This window comes from Mauremys mutica, chromosome 2 (genome assembly GCF_020497125.1).
Source record: "Mauremys mutica isolate MM-2020 ecotype Southern chromosome 2, ASM2049712v1, whole genome shotgun sequence".
In the NCBI taxonomy this organism is placed as follows: domain Eukaryota; kingdom Metazoa; phylum Chordata; order Testudines; family Geoemydidae; genus Mauremys; species Mauremys mutica.
In genome coordinates, this window is record NC_059073.1 from 250,284,365 (window position 1) to 250,299,685 (window position 15,321).

Genomic DNA, 15,321 nt, shown 5'->3' on the forward strand with positions numbered 1-15,321 from the left:
GGAAATATTGTGTGTGTGGTGAACTCGATTTTTTACTGACATTTACCAATAAAAATATAATTCTTCCAAATCTAATCATAATACAGAGGAAGTCGGAGGGAACAACCTTAACTTTGGCATCTCCTGATGCAGGTGCTTAACTGCAAAGTTAAAATTCTCTTTACATTGTTTTTGATGGAGTATTAAATTAGTCCTAGGAAGTTTAATATTTCACTGCTTAACATTAATTCACTTGCATTATCTTTCTGGCAATCCAGACTTCATTCCATTCGGTGTGAAAGTGTTGATTGCCACAGCAATTGTAGTTCATGATTAAGGATACAATTTGGTTATGACAGGAACGGATTCTGTGACTTTATCTGACCTCCCTGACTGCTTCAGCTATCAGCAGCTGAAGTCAGGGCTGGAGCCAGGAATGTGCACCCCCGCCCTGCATAGCTGCAGCTGGTGCTGCAGCTGGGACTATGCTCCTCTTTCCAACAGCTGCGCTGGAGCCAGGACTGTGTGACATTCCTCCCCATGTGGCTGGGTTGGAACCAGGACTTTATGCTCTCCCCACCAGAGCTTCTGCTGGGGCTGGAGCTGTGCACACCATGCCACAGCCATGGCTGCGGCCAGGGCCGTGCGCCTCCCAAGGGCCGTGCACATGCCCCTCAGCGCCTTTGGCCAGGGCTGGAGCGGTGTAGCTGGGACAGAGCCTGTGCGATCCTCCCCACATGGCGGTGCGGTTTGGCCTGTCAGTCCCCCACCATGGGACTCCAGCTGTCATTTCCACCCCAGCCCTGCCTCTGTTATTTTTAGTAAAGTCACAGACAGGTTACGGGCTCCCTGAATTTTTGTTTATTGCCCATGACCTGTCCATGCCTTTTAGTAAAAATAACCATGACAAAATCTTAACCTTATTCGTGATTTATTAGTAAGTGTGAAATCACTAGAGCTTAGAAAGCCAAGACAAAGTGTTCCTGACACCTATTCTATGTAAACTACTTCCTCTTTCAATTATATTGCAGAAGTTCACTGGTGCAATTATCTTACCCAATCAGAACCAAAGCATCTGAGCATACAGTGATAATACATGAAACACATGGACCCTAAACTCTTTATAAAATCTAGGGATGCGATTATATGGTGTGCTTCTTGGAGCTGCAGCACAGAACTCACAGCTCGAAGGTGGAGGGAGAGGGAATGTAACTGGTTAATGTGGCTTTAAGTCAATTTTGTGCCCTTTCAATCTGGGCTGTTCAGGGTGAGGCTATCTAAGTTACAGTAACTCCTGGGGCTGTCCTATGGGCTACAACACTGTCTGGAATCTCCACAGTGCTTCATGCTGCAGCCCCACTATCTCCATCACCAGTCCCTGCAGTGGGGGAATTCTCTCCTTGGTGGATCCATGATTTTTAGGGCCTGTTTACACCGCTCCAGCCCTTTTAACCTGCATAAAGGGGTCACAATGGGGATTCTCACCCCATGTTTCTTAGCCGTGCTTATGTTTCTCATAAATGAGATCACACACAATGAAAACCAGGGAAACAGAAGCATTAAAACCTGTGCATTTCTTATTCCCCCATTCACCATCTTTTGTGTGGCTTTGATAATTTAGAATCCACTAAACATTGAGGTGCCTTTCCATTCTGCTCTTAAAGTACTGAAGACAGATATGCATGTTTTGCAGCAAAGTAAAGATGAACAATTAACTATAAGAGTAGATATTTTTACTTTGCCAAAACATATCCACAACAAAAGTGATATTTTAAACTTTCAATAGGGTGTCCAATTACAAACCTCTATTACTTGTTGCTTTTGCGATATACTTTCTCCTGTCTTGCAGCTTCTCCCTAGTCTCTTGTACTGTTTCAAATTCTGGAGCATAACACACATGAAGCAAACTACCAAAGAAACTCCGTTCATCCAGTTTTCTCTTGGCTACCCTAAACAAAAGGGAATTGTATTCAAATGTTACATTACTCCAGTGTTATCACAGTTCACATTTTAACAAACATATTTGAGGATCACTGATATTTTCTTGATCTCTGTTTGTAATATATGTTTCAGTTGCAACACAGTGAGGAGAACACACCACTCTTGTATGTACCAAATATATTTATGTGGGATGAATATTTTACTTTAATCTCAAGAAATTTACAATATTAAGACACCGAAGATTCAAGAAATAGAAGACAGACAGATATTATCTATTGCAATACCTTGCACTCTGTAATTTTTGGAATTTAATAAGATAAACTTCTGTAAATTGTTCTGCTGGATACTCATCTAAAGCATTGTACTCTTCAATGGCACCATATAATGCAAATTGTTCCACTAGTTCCTTCATAACACCCAAAGCAGGAACTCCCTGTATTAGCAAATAACGAGATTCCAAGTTGACAGTATACACCTAAAAGAAATAAAAACATTTAAATACATTCATACTTATCTTGCAATAAAACATTAAATACCATATTCAAACAGCTCAAGTAATTTTCTTATATTATCTATTGGACCTAAAACCCTCTTAGAACTTCAAAAATTTTAAAACATCTATCCTTTTGATTTTGAGCTTGGAGTATTGTAGGACCCCAACAGGAATTTGGAAGAATTCCAGGGTCAACAAGGACTTCCTCATCAGTGAGTGGGGATAGAACTCAATCATTCTGATTCAAAAGCAGGTGTTTATCATTTGAGTTAGGGCTTATTTTTGAGCAGGTCTGATCCAGAAAAGAGCCGTGCTATAGTCTAGCAAGTACATTGCAAATTCCTTGCAACAATGAACAGCTGATTTTCTGGACAATTATCATGTAGCACTGGCAACTAAAAGGAAGTATTCCTGTCACATCTTTCTTGGTTAGAAACATGGAAAATTTACATGGGGAAAATAAAGGATCCCCAGTGGGAGAAACATGACTCTGTGCAGTGTCATACTAAGAGCAGACTGTTCTGCAAGTGCAGTGATAATGTAGCACATGTGCATTGGGGAAGCATTAGATACAAGATATTCAGAATAAAACAGGTTTTCCCCATTCAGCAGGTTATGCAGGATTAGAGATCATTCTGACTCTGTTGCATAAAGCTCCACATCTGCTCAATCCATATTTAAATCCACTAAACTCATTACAGTTAAAGGTCAAAATGCATTGTCAGTGAGTCTTTCAAGAAGCATTCTGAATGCATGACCCACGTTAGTCTTCAGTATTCCTCTTTTTCTGTTGTCGATCACTGTGTTTTTACTTTCCTTCTCTCACCAGAGCAATGATTTTATCTGTTATCCATGGGATGTCTTAGCTAGTAATTTCTACCATACAGGTTTATCTGCAGATTTGATATAGCATCTTTCAGACATTCCCAAGTCACCTGGTCTTTATTTGCATTAATGATCCACAACACTTCTTTGTAGCGACTTTCCGTCTCCTAATTCCTCAGAGCTTCAAGGTATTTGACTTTGTGTAACTTTTTCAGTTTGATATTCTGTCTCCTCATTACCAATCTATGATCTGATTCACAAGCTGCTCTTGGCATAACCTTAATCTTCCTGATACAATTTCTAAACCTATGGTTGATCATGATCAAATCAATGTTGGTTTTTATTCATCCCTCCTGGTAATTCTCACGTATGCTTTGTGCTTTCTTTTTGTTGAAAATAAGGACCGCAGATAATGAGACCATGTGTTCCTCAAAAATCTCTGAATCTTTCTTCTCTGTCATTTCTTTCACTGGCACCAAATAATATCTGTGACAGTTGGCCTTTTTCCACTTCCATTTTTCCAGTCTCCGATAAGAATTACCACTGCACCTCTAACCCGATATAACGCTGTCCTCGGGAGCCAAAAAATCTTACCGCGTTATAGGTGAAACGGCGAAATATTGAACTTGCTTTGATCTGCCGGAGTGCGCAGCCCCGCCCCCCTGGAGCGCTGCTTTACCCTGTTATATCCGAATTTGTGTTATATCAGGTCGCGTTATATCGGGGTAAAGGTTTATTTATTTATTTCCACCACTGATTTCCATTGCTTCGATATCTTCTTCAGAATCTGCGGTTTCTTGGGACATATATTTGAATAATCATTGGACATACTTTTATTGCTATCATCATTACAGGTCAAGATGACAGATTCACTTATTCAGTCCTTTCAGCTATAGTTCTATCTACCATAATTGCCACTCCTTTCCCATTTCACAATCCACCTGCACTGATAACTCCGTATTCTTTGCTGCTCAGAAGACTTGTGACAAAGTCATCTCAACCTATACAGAACATCTCAATCCTATTGTAACATTTCACCTTTCTATTTGTCCACATACATTGCATGCTTCCTGGGTTGATTCAGTCCCATTAACATTCCTGTGGTCACCAGTTTCACGTCTGGCTATGCAGGGCACTGGTTCACACCGAGGGCCAGTCAGATTGCATGGCAGTTGAGGAATGTTAAATTGGGTGATTATGACAGCTTTGGCACTAATACTCCACATGGGCCTCAAGAATCAAGTGCAGCCATTTTTTTCAGGTTGGAACCCTAGCCTCTAGCCAAAAGACAGTCCACAAGGCAACAGGGATTGATATGGAAATAAGTGAACAACAATATGGTTTCACACCTACAAAGGGCACAATATTGAAGATCATATTAGAAAAATCAACTGAAATGGGAAAAACAGTATACTTGTGCTTAACTGAGTTCCAAAAAAGCATTTGACTGAATCCATCACTACATATTGTTCAATATATTAAGTGTAAGGAGTGATAGATATGAACTTTGAGTCATACAACAATTATACTGGAATCAGAAGGCAATTATAATGGAAGCTGAAAATGAAATGGATATCAGGAGAGGAGTAAGCCAAAGCTGTATAATGACACCAATTTTATTCAACATTTATAGTGAGTGTTTGATTAATTAATAGACAAAATAGAAATATTAAAAGTAATGGAAAACGGGTTAATAACATTTGCTGTGCAGATGAGACAGTGCTGTTGGCTGATTTAGAACTAGGTCTGATGAAGTTAGTGGAAATTATATATGAATATGGCAAAGAATATGGTCCACATTCAACTCTAGACAAAACAAAAACTATGGTGGTATACAAGGATCCTGGGAAAACACGCAAGATTCCAGTATGACAGTGCTGTACAGCAACTGAGAAATTATTGCTACTTAGGAACTCTCACTACTGGAAGATCGGATACTAAAGTCAACACCAGAATAGCAGGAGCGAAACAGACATTCTGGAACAATAAACATCTGATGAGAAAGGACATAAGTCTGAAGACTAAATTCCAAATCTTCAGAACTTACATTTGGTCTGTTAAATTACAGCTATGAAACATGGATATTCAAACAATCAATAATAAAGAAACTACAATCCTTCGAATTATGGTGTTATAGAAAAAATCATGGATAGACCCCATAACTAATCAAGAAGTACTACAGATGATTGGAATTCAGCAAAATCTAATTAGAGATCTTATTAAAAGATTTGACTTGCAGGGCATATTTTAAGAGTTTCAATGGGTGATGCATGTTTACAGGCACTGCAAGGTAAAGCTGATGACAGAAGAGCACAAGACAGACAAAGATGATCTTGGATAGACAGTGTGATATCATGCATGGATCGAAAGAACTATTCATCCACAAAAAGATTAGCAGAGGATCATACAGAATTGGCTACCATGCTTGCAAACCTCCAGTAATGGAGATTCCACACAAGAAGAGCCACGTATATTTCCAAAGCTCAAACAAAAAACACAATGAAAACTATTTAGAAACCCAGCAGCTTTCTTCAAATAGCTTTTAGTCAATCATAGATATTCACTGAATATGATTTAATTAGCTTTTATAACACACTGACAAGGGATACAGCTGGAATATTTAGATCACAAGCTTAACTGACTTTCAAAATCGCATTTTATAATCCTGATACTACAAAAACAAGAATAACTTCGCTCGTATAAGTAGTCCCATTACGTGAATAAAACTACATCCATGTTTGCAGGATTGGACCCTGGATTTGTATGCATTGTACTCAACCTTTCAAGACAAGATAAATGAATAAATCTTTCCATTTCTGTTTTCTACAATCCCATGATTTAACTGAATGGTAATGGGCTTTCTCAGTGCGTAACAAAATATCTAAAGGCCCAAAACAAAAATAGTACAAGTGGAATTTTCAAATAGTGTGGGGTTTCCTTCAATGTGAATAAAGTTTCCTATAGTTTCATGATTGAACATTCCTGATGTTAATGATTCATATTCACAATACCACCAGGTTTGTGTAAAAGGGGGGTAAACTGTGGTCTGAACAAACTGATGTTTATTGTAATGAGAGATGCACACACGTTAATCAATCACGTGGTTCCTAACCCATTTGGGGGCAAGTGTTATATCAGTTTTTACCAGACTGAAACCTCGTCAATTTCCAGCCAGCGCCAGGTAGGTGAGTGTGTGTGAGGGGATGATTTGAAAACATGTAAATCCTGCATCATCCTACAGCGTGCCTCTTCCCCCGCCCCCCGGCAGGCTGCGGCCTTTGGCTGCCATATAAATAAATACGTGAAGTGCACTCACATCCCGCTAGGGCTGAGCCCCGGCTGGGAGGGGCCTCAGGGGGTGCCATGGCAGCGGCGGGGAGGGCTTTGTTCGGAACTGGGACAGGGAGTTATTAATAGTTCCCGGCGCTGCAGCATTCGGCCCACGGAGGACGGGGCGGCGGCAAGAGCGACCCGTAACCTGCTGCGCGCCAGGGGTTCCTGGGCTGCGTCCCGGCGACGGGGGAGCGGCAGGCCGGGCTGTGTCCCGTACCCGGGGGCGGGTGAGGGCATTTAAGGCAGGACACCCAGAGACTCCACCAGGCCTAACCCCCCGTGGCGCGGGTTTCCCGGCTGAGCGGAACTAGGCGACCGGTCCCCGTCTAACCAGGACCCACCACACACGACCTGCTGGAAGCAGCCACCCAGAGCCCGCCCCGCCCACTCCCACCTTCACTGCGCGGGGCCTGCGCCCCTCTCGGTACTTGGCGCGCGAGTCGCAAACGGCCTGCTGCGCGTGATGTTTACAGACACCCCCAACTCCATCGCCAGGCGCCGCCATCTTCCCACCTCCCTCCGCGCGCCACAGCCAGGCAGCACCAGCAGCTCCCCGAGAAAACAGCCAATCACAGAAACGGGGAGCGTTTGCCGGGCTCTCATTGGCTGCGGGCGGGGAAGTACAAGAGAGAGTTCGACGGGCCAGACAGCACCAACAGAATCCCTCGAGAGAGCAGCCAATCAGAGAAAGCGGGTGAATGTGGTACGCACTCTCATTGGCCTGTGATGGGCAATACCAATGCCTCTGGAGGGTGGGGGGCAAGGTACTGAGGGCTCGTGCTTCCTTCCTTCTCTCTACCTGGGCGCGGAGCGGCCGCTCGATGTTGCCGGGGCGCGCCGGGGTTGGGTGCTGCGGCCATTATGTGGGGCAGCGGCTACCCCGGCGGAGGGGGCGCGGGAGGCGCTGCTGTGACTGTCGCCTTCAGCGGCGCCCGGGACTGCTTCCTGCACCTGCCTCCTGCGCTGGCCTCCCACCTTCGCCTGCAGCAGGTACCCGGGTGGGCCCGTCCGGGCTCTGGGCGGAGGGGCCCCTCGGAGCGGCTCATAGCAGAGTCCCGCCCTCTCTCCCCACCAGCCGCCTGTCGCTGGGGTGACAGCGGGGCGCCCTCCTCCACCCCTCCGGGCTTCACCCCTCCCGGCCGGCCGGCCTCCCCCTCATCGCTACTGTGACAGCGGCACTACCCCCCCCCCCCCCGTCCGTTAGACACCCTCTCTCCCTGCCAGCATCCCACTGCCATGGCGACACCGAGCCCCCCAGTGCCACCCCCGACACCCGCCCCTCACCATGACGTTCCCCCTCCAATGCCAGGGATGCACCAATGCCAGCGCCTCCTCACAACCCTTCCGCTCCATGCCAGTGACACCCCCCAATGCCAGCAATGCCCCCTAAAGCTAACATCGCCTCACAGTGCCCCCCAATGCCAGTACCTCACTACATCCCCCAATGCGAGTGGTGCCCTACTAATGCCAGCACCTCCTCACAAGGTGCCCCCAATGCCAGCATGTCCTCACAGTGCCCCAGAGGCAGTGACACCCCCAGTGCCAGTGATGCTCTCTAAATCCAGTGCCTGATGTCAGCAATGCCATGTTACCAGTTCCTCCTCACTGTGTCTGCAGTGCCAGCAACGTCCCCCAATGCCAGCGCTTCCTCACACTGCCCCTCTGATGCCAGCAACTCCTCAAGATGCCCCCCCCCTTGGCAGCAACTCCCCCATGCTAGCACCTTATGCCAGCGGCAATCTCCAATACCAGCACCACCTCACAACACCCCTTTAACACCAGTAAGATAGCTGATACCCCCTCAATGCCAGTGATACCACCCGATGCCAGCACTGCCCACAATGCCCCCTTAATGGTGGCAATGACCCCTGATGCCAGCAATGACACCCTGATGCCAACACCTCCTCACGACATCCCCTAGTGCCAGCGATGCCTCCCCGATGCCAGCAGCTCCTCACAGTGCTCCCCCTCCTTGCCAGCAATGCCCCCTGATGCCAGCACCTCCTCATGATGCCCCCTCGTGCCAGCACCTCCTGATATTCCCAATGCCAGCAACACCCCCCTGACACTAGTGCTCCCTTACAAGAAGCCCCTCAACACTAACAATGCCTCTGATGCCCCTGACTCCAGCATCCCCTCACAACACGCCACTCAATGCCACCATTGACACCCTCAATGCCAATGCCCCCTCACAATGTCCCTCTTGATGTAAGCAACACCCCCATGCCATCACCCCATCATGATGATCCCTCAAATCCAAATATCCCATCATGATGCCCTACCTCTAGGCGAGCACCCTTTGCATCAGTCCCCCGCAATGCACCCTTCAATGCCAACGACACCTCCTCTCCAGTGCCCCCTCAATATCCGCAACACACCCTGATGCCAGTATCCCTTCATGACGCCCTCTCTCAATGCCAGCAATGCCCCCTCGAGACAAGTACTTCCTTGTGACAGGGCCTTGTGATGCCAGTGACCCCCACACCAGTCCTTGACACCAGCAATGCACCTCACAACACCAGTGCCCCTCACAATGCCCTGTTCAATGCTCCAACAATGCTAGTAGCACTGCCCCTTGATGCCTCCGAGGTCCCTCTTCAACACCAGTGCCCTGTCACAATGCCCTCCTTGACTCCAGCAGCACCCTCTTGATGCCAGTGATACCCCTTCGCGACACTCCCCACCACCAGCGATAGCCCCCTATTGTTGTCAGTGCCCTCTCACAATGCCCCCACCCCCCCGTTGCCACCAGAGCCCCTCACCACTAGCATCCCCTTGCGGTGGTGAGGTGCCCCGAGCCTGTAATATTCTAGGCTGACATGACAATGTCTTGTTGGGCAGAGCACAATGTGACGACCATGAAGCTGTGTTATGTGCAAGCCATGCTTAGACCATGGTAATCCCAAAGAATTCAGGATAGGGCCATGTTTGGATTAGGGTCCCTTTGGCCAGTTGACAAAATCCCCCATCCATCTAGAGTCTAGACTTTGTTGTGTGCTCTCTGTTATCACAGCCAAAAAATCAAACCAGGACTCTTGTGGTCCACAGGTTTCTGGAATCATTATTGGGTAGAGTTGCTACCATCCACTCTGAAATTTACAAGGACTTAGAGAGGACTTTGGGCATCCCTGATGTTAGGACCAGGAATATAGGAATGTATACTAGATCAGATCCCTGGGACATCTAATTCAGTATCCTGTCTGTGACAGTAATCAATAGCTGATGCTTCAGAGGAAGGTACAAGAAACATAAGCTGACGATATAAAATAACTTTCTGTCAAGTTGCCTTTAACTCTTGTTGACTTGTCCAGTGAAACAAAATAAATGTGGCATCATATCATGTTTTTGACACGATACAACCCTCCACATGTCCCCTTCCCCCCAAAATTGTAGTCTGGAATATCATTCCTGATTCCCAATGCCACACAATCTGCCTGTATTTATCCAAATCCCTCCTAGTATCCCACATCTGTACATTTTCCACACTCCAACAATTGCTTGATAGAATCTAAATTAATGAGTGACCAGATGTCCTATTTTTAAAGGGACAGTCCCATATTTAAGCCCTCCTGTGAGCTGCAGTGTTTGGTGACTCCAAGCCGGCGCCAGCGGCGGCCGGTTACGTGTCACCTCTGCTGCCCACCCATCAGCCCTTTACGTGCTTCCCCTCTTGCTGTCCTCTCCCTGATTTGCCCCTTCACTCCCCCAGCCCTACTGCTCCTCCATATCCCCCTCCAATGGGGCGCTCCCAGCGCTGTGTGGAGAACCAGCCCCTGGTTGGAGTCCTCAGCTCACCAAAAGCCTGGCCAGCAGGCTCCTTCCTTCCCCCACTGCCTCTGGCTGGGCAGGCACCCTGGGAAAGCCCAAGACCCTCCAGCCCAGGTTGCTGGCCAGGAGGAGCCAAGTCCTACATGTGCCAAAGCCCTGCACAGTGTTGGCACAGGGAAGCCTCTCCGCCTCTCAGCTAAGCTCTGGAGTGGCGGGGCGGGGGGAAAGTGATTTCCGGCCTGTTCATGCCCCGAACCTGCAGGTTCCACAATATCCCCCAGGGCAGGGGCTTAGCACCCTCTTTGCCCACCCTTCCCTCTGGGTCCTGCCCTCAGGGAGTGCAGGGCTGCTCCATCCCCAAGGCACCCTCCTCTGCTGAGCCACCTTTCTGGCTGGGTTTGCTGAAGTTCCTGCAGTCAGGTTTTCTGGGCCCTGGTGCACAATACATCCTTAGGGCTTAACCACTTCCTGCTGGTGCTGTACCCACACTCCTTCTGCCCTGCGGCTGGAAGCAGCTCCCATCCCTTCCCTCCTGCACAGTGCTGAAAGGTTGCTGCTGGCCACATTCTGGTGTGAACCCTGGCAGAAATCTGCCGGGGGGGGGGAGTGTGACCCTGCATGCCCCCCTCATGGGTTGTCTTGGGAAGACGCGGTGCCAGGTACCAGGAGAGGTGGGTCCATCCTGGGGGCCCAACCAAGCATAGAGGTTGAATAGCGCCAGGCAGGGAGGGTCAGGTCAGTTGGTCAACCCCACTGTGTGAGATAGGTATATGGGAGTTTGTACATCACCCCTCCTCCTCTGTGTGTGTGGTGGCAGGTAGGGGTGTGTGTCACCCCATCCCATGTGAACTCTAAAGCCTTAAAGGTAAGAAGGTAAATAAAAAGAATCCAACTATGCAGCATTTCTTCAACAGGGGCTCAGTCAACTTGATGCTATTTGAACGTTTATACGATTGCCATTGAATTTGTTTGAATATAAGTAATTTTACCTGTTGTCCCATATTCAGCATAGGGAAATACGGTCATCCTAAAATTAATCTTTAAAGGAGAACTGACAAGATGCATATATTGGAGTACCAAACATATTCATAACCTTTTGTGCATGTCAACCTCTTTTTCTACCTTCATTACTTGATGTTCCTATTATGTATCAAAGCAAGGCCCCAGTGGTCACATCTGATACATATAGGCAGACCCTTGAACCTGCACAGAGAGCCCTATTCAGATTTGCAATGATTCAGTGTATTACAGTGTATTTCTGTATTACTAGTGCTAAGATCCTACATTATTCATTAAAATAGGGCATGACAAATCCAGAAACAAATTACACACTTCTGTTCATTTTGTAATCAAATAGAAGATTTTGTCCATGTTAGTCAGAATGAGGATAATTTAATTTAAATTGTTTGATATTAATGTTGTTCTGTTCTCTGAAATCAACAGGGCCAAGCTGTGCAAGTCTCCGGGGGTCACCAGCCTATATTCTTGAGTTGGATGGAAATCAGACATCATGGTCACTATGGTGAAAATATTGCTGAAATTAACAGACACCTAGCAGAGAAACTTGGCATTGCAGAAGGAGAGCAGGTTTGGAATGCACTTTAAAAAAAATTCTGAAGGAATAATGCTTTACAATTTAGGCTACAATCATGCAACCTGTTCCATGCAGGCAGACGGATCCCCACTCTCTTCGCTGGGGCTGTATGTGGTAAGAGGTGTCCACTCACATGGAATAAATTGCAGGAGTGGGGGCTTAAGCCCCAGTCCTGCAAAGATTTACCTACTGAAATCAATGGAAATACTTACAGGGTGTACACTTAAGTATTTGGGTAGGTCTCTGCAGGATTGAAGTCTGAGCGTGTAGTGAAATGTTAATTTAAAGGGAAAGTATTTTTAAAAGAAATAAAACAAGGGTGGAGTTTTCTCATGGTAATTGTTTGTTTCTTCAGTTCTTGTCATTTTGTTTATAATTATGCACTTATTCCTAACTCATTTGACATCCTTTCTGCCCTGAGACTTGCACTCATTTCCCCTTGCACACATGTTGCAGATTTGCTGTAAAAGGATCTGCCTTTCCTCACTGTTAGACCAGGTGCTATAGTTCTTCTTGTGACTCCTGTTACAAAGAGAAGTTGGACAGGTTTTGTCCATCATGTGACTGTTAATCTTTTCAACAACACAGTGTTTTGGTTATAGCAGGTGGAAAATTAAATTAATATGGGCAGAAAAGTATTACTTCACCCACAGCTGTTCTAAGTATATTTCACACATGATAAACTTTATTTATAGACAGAAGGCACAGCAGGGAACATTTTAGGTCAGGCAGTGTGGCACCTCCACTTGTTTGCTTTTTGAAAATCATTACTGGAAAGCTAATGGTTATCCGGCCACTGGACTATAAAACATCTTGTTGGGTCAACAGCAGAAGTAACTGGAAAATTTGTATGACATTGTATAGCTGCTGGAGTGGTTATTTTAATCGTATCTGGAATTGTTTTATTCTGACTCTAGATACAATAGTTAAGAAAAGTAGCCCATAGAATATTGTGAAAATCTACCGTTTTCCTACTGTTCACAAGATAATGATATTGGCTCTACTGATGAGATCTAACTAGATTAGGGTACTGTTGCCCCCCTAGCTGTGGCCAGATTTTTACACATTTATGCTTATTTAAGATACACAAATGCTAAATAAATAAATAAATTCTCACAGTTATCCTGTTAAAATCTGGACATTACTAGCTCGCAGAAGAAAATCCTTACGAGCAACCTTCAGATCCTAGCAAAAAATTCACCAAAAAAGATGCCGTTAAATAAAGTCTTCTGTCCTACCAAAGGAACAAATTAAAATAGATGGCCCTACCATCTCTTTGCCTGAGGAAGCATGTGTTTATTTGCAGTAATAGTATTCCATTAAAAATATTCCCTTCTATTTACTATTGTATGGAAGGGAAAGGATATTTCTTATTTGTTTTGTATACATTGAAACTTTAGGATCCTGCAGGGTGTAAAGCCAATCGCTTCTTTTGGAAAAATTTATTTGAAGCTGCAGTTGCCCAGAGGACAGAGGATTAAAAGTTGCCTCATTTTAAGAGAACATTATATAAAGAAAACAATGTTAAGATGCCAGTACTGTATCTTGAAAAGTGCTACTCTTTTTGACAAATGGAACTTTTGGTAAAAATCACCCTTTATTTTTTTCTGTATTGACTAGCTTGTCTGAAACAATCTGTTTCTCCCTGAGCTACATCACCTCCCAGCATTCTTCCTGATGGTCAGCTTATAGCAATGAGATGACCAATTCCTGAAAGTTGTGCTGTGGAAGTGATGCTTCTGTGAGCCCACTCATAAAACTGTGATTTTTCCTTACAAGTGGAAAACTGCTTTTCAACTGCTTCTGCCTCATATAACTGTATACAGTTATTTATATTTTTGAGCTTTCCAAATTCCACTATATTTTTAGGCTAATTCAAAATTTCAAAAACATGTATTCAGAAACTGTGCGCTATGTTTTTGTTTGGTTTTAGTTAGGTTTTTTTAAATACTTCTGTAACCCCAATGGTGATTCCTATGTTCTTGGTATGCTTTGAAATTTGATTGATAGTTAATCCACTAATAATATTATTGATGTTGCTACTTCTTTTCACTTTGTACCTGCCATGTTGATTATAGGGGAAGGGGGTGGGAGGTCTATAGCCTAAGCATGAAACAAAAGAAATCACGTACTATATTTTACTCCTAGGGGAATTCTGCACCTCTGAGCAGGCACAGAATTCAAGTCCCTCAGCAGATTTCTTAGCTTCCCAGCAGAAAATGATGGGGAAGCAAAGGGAAGCCGCACGAGTGGTCACGTGCCCGTGTGTTTTCCAGCATGGGCAGTGAGTATTGCCTTCCCAAATGGGCGTTGTTTTCCCAAACAGCCTGATGTCCCCCTGCCCATGCTCCATCCCCAGGCCTCATCCTGCCTGCTGTTCCCTGGGGCAGGCAGGCTTGGGGTCACAGTGTGCCCCCAGGGCTGCGCTGTGCCACTCATCCTCCCGGTGCTGGGGCCTGGGGAGGCTGGGACATGCCAGGGATCAGGCCTGGCGGCGCGGCCCCAGGGAGGTTGGGACAAGCTGGTCTGGGGTTGGGCCCAGCGGAGCCGCCCAGAGAGGCTGCGGCCGCACTGCCCAGCAGTCTGGGGCCAGGGGAGCTGAGGGCACTAGCGGGGGCGGGGACTGGGGAGAGGCCAGTGACCACAATGGGGGCTGGGCTCAGGTGGGCGTGGCCTTGGGTGGAAGGGGCAGAGGCTGGGCTGGGGGCTAGCCTCCCTAAGCCAGGGGTTCACCCACCTCCCATGCTTTCTGGCACCAGGAGCAGCTGACCTGGGGATGCCCATGGGTGTATTTGGGTGAGGCACTGCCCCAAGAAACAGAGGTGAGAAATGGGAGGGCACGCGGGGTCACATGCCGCTGCCATTTCTGGGAGTGCAGAGCTGCCTGGCTGAAGGAGGGTTCAGTTCCAGCTGCTGATTCTGCAGCTGAATGCTGCCTCCTGGGTCCTAGTGCTGGTCATGCTCCCCATTCTCTGTGCTGAGAGCCTTCCTGATTTCTGTACAATTGTGAGTGCTTGTGGTGGGGCAGGGCAAGAGGGTGGGGTGGGAGAAATGGGGGTTGTGTGCTGGGATGGGGGGAAGATGCAATGGGGAAAGAAGGGGGTAGGATATGGGAGGGGTATGTGGGAGTGAGAGGAGGGGGATGGGGCAGGGGGAGAGGAAAGGGGTGGGGGATAAGGACGGGGGCAGTGGGGAGAGAAAAGGGGATGGAGATAGAGACAGGCGGCAGTGGGGAGAGGAGAAGTGATGGGAAGTGGGAGCCCTGCTTGCAGTGCCCCTCAGCAGCAGCAGCTGGGGCTCCCCAGTTAAGCAGGACCATCTGCTGAGCCCCATACCCTCCCCCCACACACACCTGGACCACCCCGAAGAGCCCTTCCATGCTCAGACC

General features: G+C 46.7%; 2 protein-coding genes across 5 annotated transcripts in view; one reads left to right on the forward strand and one right to left on the reverse strand.

The window, feature by feature from the left end:
- RBM48 (RNA binding motif protein 48) overlaps positions 1-7,122 on the reverse strand; it is an 11,090-nt gene extending 3,968 nt beyond the window's left edge. Inside the window, exons 1-3 of one of the 2 annotated variants that reach the window (XM_045006646.1) lie at positions 6,966-7,122; positions 2,205-2,395; positions 1,783-1,928 (exon numbers count right to left, since the gene is read on the reverse strand). In XM_045006646.1, coding sequence (XP_044862581.1) covers positions 1,783-1,928; positions 2,205-2,395; positions 6,966-7,076 — 448 coding nt within the window. In that variant the 5' untranslated portion in view covers positions 7,077-7,122. Of the gene's footprint in view, positions 1-1,782; positions 1,929-2,204; positions 2,396-4,296; positions 4,608-6,965 lie in introns of those variants that run through there. The other variant, XM_045006645.1, reaches the window with a different exon arrangement.
- Positions 7,035-15,321, forward strand: part of PEX1 (peroxisomal biogenesis factor 1) — a 49,571-nt gene continuing 41,284 nt past the window's right edge. For 2 of the 3 annotated variants that reach the window (XM_045006639.1, XM_045006641.1), the window contains exons 1-2: positions 7,035-7,274; positions 11,783-11,926. In XM_045006639.1, coding sequence (XP_044862574.1) covers positions 7,035-7,274; positions 11,783-11,926 — 384 coding nt within the window. Of the gene's footprint in view, positions 7,275-7,339; positions 7,562-11,782; positions 11,927-15,321 lie in introns of those variants that run through there. The other variant, XM_045006640.1, reaches the window with a different exon arrangement.